Source organism: Notothenia coriiceps, unplaced genomic scaffold (assembly GCF_000735185.1).
Source record: "Notothenia coriiceps isolate Sejong01 unplaced genomic scaffold, NC01 NC01_scaffold00011583, whole genome shotgun sequence".
NCBI lineage: Eukaryota > Metazoa > Chordata > Actinopteri > Perciformes > Nototheniidae > Notothenia > Notothenia coriiceps.
This window is the reverse complement of record NW_011344284.1, coordinates 436-3003: the sequence shown is the minus strand read 5'-3', so window position 1 is coordinate 3003 and position 2568 is coordinate 436. Positions and strand designations below refer to the sequence as shown.

At 42.4% G+C, this 2568-nt stretch overlaps 1 protein-coding gene across 1 annotated transcript; it reads left to right on the top strand.

Moving 5' to 3' along the window:
- The first annotated feature begins 90 nt into the window (after window positions 1-90).
- LOC104946763 (afadin-like) lies at window positions 91-2335 on the top strand. Its single transcript, XM_010772645.1, has 2 exons — window positions 91-237; window positions 2106-2335. Exons 1-2 carry the CDS (start codon window positions 132-134, stop codon window positions 2333-2335), a joined length of 336 nt encoding a protein of 111 aa, XP_010770947.1. The 5' UTR covers window positions 91-131.
- The last annotated feature ends 233 nt before the right edge of the window (window positions 2336-2568 follow it).

Sequence of the window (2568 nt, the reverse complement as noted above, 5' to 3'; positions counted from 1 at the left end):
TGTGTGTGTGTGTGTGTGTGTGTGTGTGTGTGTGTGTGTGTGTGTGTGTGTGTGTGTGTGTGTGTGTGTGTGTGTGTGTGTGTGTGTGTGTGTGTGTGTGTGTGTGTGTGTGTGTCAGGGCTGCGGAGTTGATGACGAGGACGGGTGCAGTGGTGACTCTGGAGGTGGCGAAGCAGGGAGCGATCTACCACGGTCTGGCAACGCTCCTGAACCAGCCGAGCCCCTTGCTGCCCCGAGGTGAGAACACACACATTCTAACTGTTTAAATGTCATTCATCTGACTTGTTTATTTTTTTTGCAATTGTAGAGTGTATTTGATAGAATAACGTTCTTGTTTCTCATGATATTGAGGAACCTTTTACTTTTGGCGCTTAATGAAAAACTAAAAACTTTGCAGATTAATATTCTATTGATAAAAAAATGTATTTCCAACGATTTTTATAATCAAACAATCGTTTTTTTGTAATCTTTCGATTAAAAAAGTCTTTTTTTGTTCTTCCAGTCCCTCAAGTGAGAAAAACTGGCTTTTTAAAAAATATCGAATAAAAGGTTTTGTGGACCATCACTTCAGAAATGTGTGCTTGTAAAAAATGTGATGTTCATTAATCAATAGCAAAATACAATGTGCATTCCAGCTGTTTTTCACTTTTTGAACAATCATGACAATTAGAAAAAGTGTTAAATGAAAAGCCAGAAAAGTGTAATGTACTGTAACATGTAATGAATGGACTATTGTCAGTTCCACCATTAGTCAATAACAGCTTCTGGTGTGAAAGAGGAGAAGCAGACTGGTCCAGACACTGAGTCCTTGTTGTCTTCTCTGCAGCCCCGTATAAAAAAGTCCTGCAGACTGAAGGACATAATGAGTGTTTGTGGCTACAGCCAGATATGTGTGCGTGTGTAAGCGTGTCCACACACACACACGCATGTTGGGACAGAGTTTACGGGGTTGTCTGGCTCTGTGCTGGTCTTTGTCCGCTGGAATGTGACCCCAGATTCATTAAGGAAGTCTTCTGCGGTGCAGGATGACGCTAACGGGTGTTTCTCCCTCGACCACAGCCTGTTTTCCAGTCAGACGGTGAAATGTAACCTCCAGGCTGTGAAGGACTCCGGCCACTCTTTAGTGTTTGGAAACTGGACAAGTCAAAGTGTAGATTCTCACAGACTCAGGGAGCAGACATAGAGACTCAGGAGGGAAGTCGTTACGCTTAACTCTGTTTTAAAAAGGGCCCTGTTAGGCTTTCTGGGATTTCTCTTTCCTGTAGTCTTATATACAGGGCTGCACATAACAGGTGCGCATGTGCACCCCCCGCCAAAAAAGGAGCACCGGAACATTTGAAAAAACACACATTTGCAGGAGAGGACTCTTTAAAGTAGAGACACTACATACTGATATACACCTGAACATCAGCAGGAGAGGACTCTTTAAAGTAGAGACACTACACATACTGATATACACCTGAACATCAGCAGGAGAGGACTCTTTAAAGTAGAGACACTACATACTGATATACACCTGAACATCAGCAGGAGAGGACTCTTTAAAGTAGAGACACTACATACTGATATGAAGCTGAACATTAGCAGGAGAGAACTCTTTAAAGTAGAGACACTACATACTGATATACACCTGAACATCAGCAGGAGAGGACTCTTTAAAGTAGAGACACTACATACTGATATACACCTGAACATCAGCAGGAGAGGACTCTTTAAAGTAGAGACACTACATACTGATATACACCTGAACATCAGCATAATATGTCCTCTTTACGGTTTTATATAAACCTACAATTGGCTTACAATTACAATATTTAAAAAAGTAGGAATTAATAATAAAAAATTAATTCTATTTAGAGGTGCCTTTCAAAGCACCCAAGGACACCTTACAATTCATGATATGTTCTAAGGAAAGGTTTAAGACAGTACAAAAGGACCGTAACATTATTAAGTTTAATCTCCCAAACTGCCCAAAGATTTGATGTAATGTCAAATCATTACCACAAAGTAAAAGAAAATCTGCATTAAGAAAATAATGAAAGTGATATTTGTTATTACTGCAACAACAAATTCAAGCATCCATTCTCTCTGTTTCGTCCCTCCAGCTGCAGACCGAGGGCGTGATAAGAACGGAAAGCTGCGACCAAAGAGCGAGGGCTTCGAGCTTTACAACAACTCGGTGCAGAACGGCTCTCCGGAGAGTCCGCAGGCCGGCTGGGACTCGTACCCCGAACCAAAGAAGACCAACGAAGACCGGCTGCTCAAGAACCGAGCCGACCACCGGTCCAGCCCCAACGTAGCCAGTAAGACCCTCTACTCACAAAGACTTTCTTAAAGGTCACCTATTGTGCAAAATCCATAGTCCACATCCAAACATGTGTCCCCTCTTCTCCATGTCTCTTCTACATCACCATGTGTCCCCTCTTCTCCATGTCTCTTCCACATCCAAACATGTGTCCCCTCTTCTCCATGTCTCTTCTACATCAACATGTGTCCCCTCTTCTTCATGTCTCTTCTACATCCTACATGTCGTCCCTCTTCGTCATGTCTCTTCTACATCAACATGTG

Excerpts from the sequence above, each read along its gene's own strand:
- LOC104946763 (XM_010772645.1), top strand. The coding sequence starts at position 132 with ATGACGAGGACGGGTGCAGTGGTGACTCTGGAGGTGGCGAAGCAGGGA. Across the intron at positions 238-2,105 it reads GAGCCCCTTGCTGCCCCGAG|CTGCAGACCGAGGGCGTGAT; the intron begins GTGAGAACACAC and ends TCGTCCCTCCAG.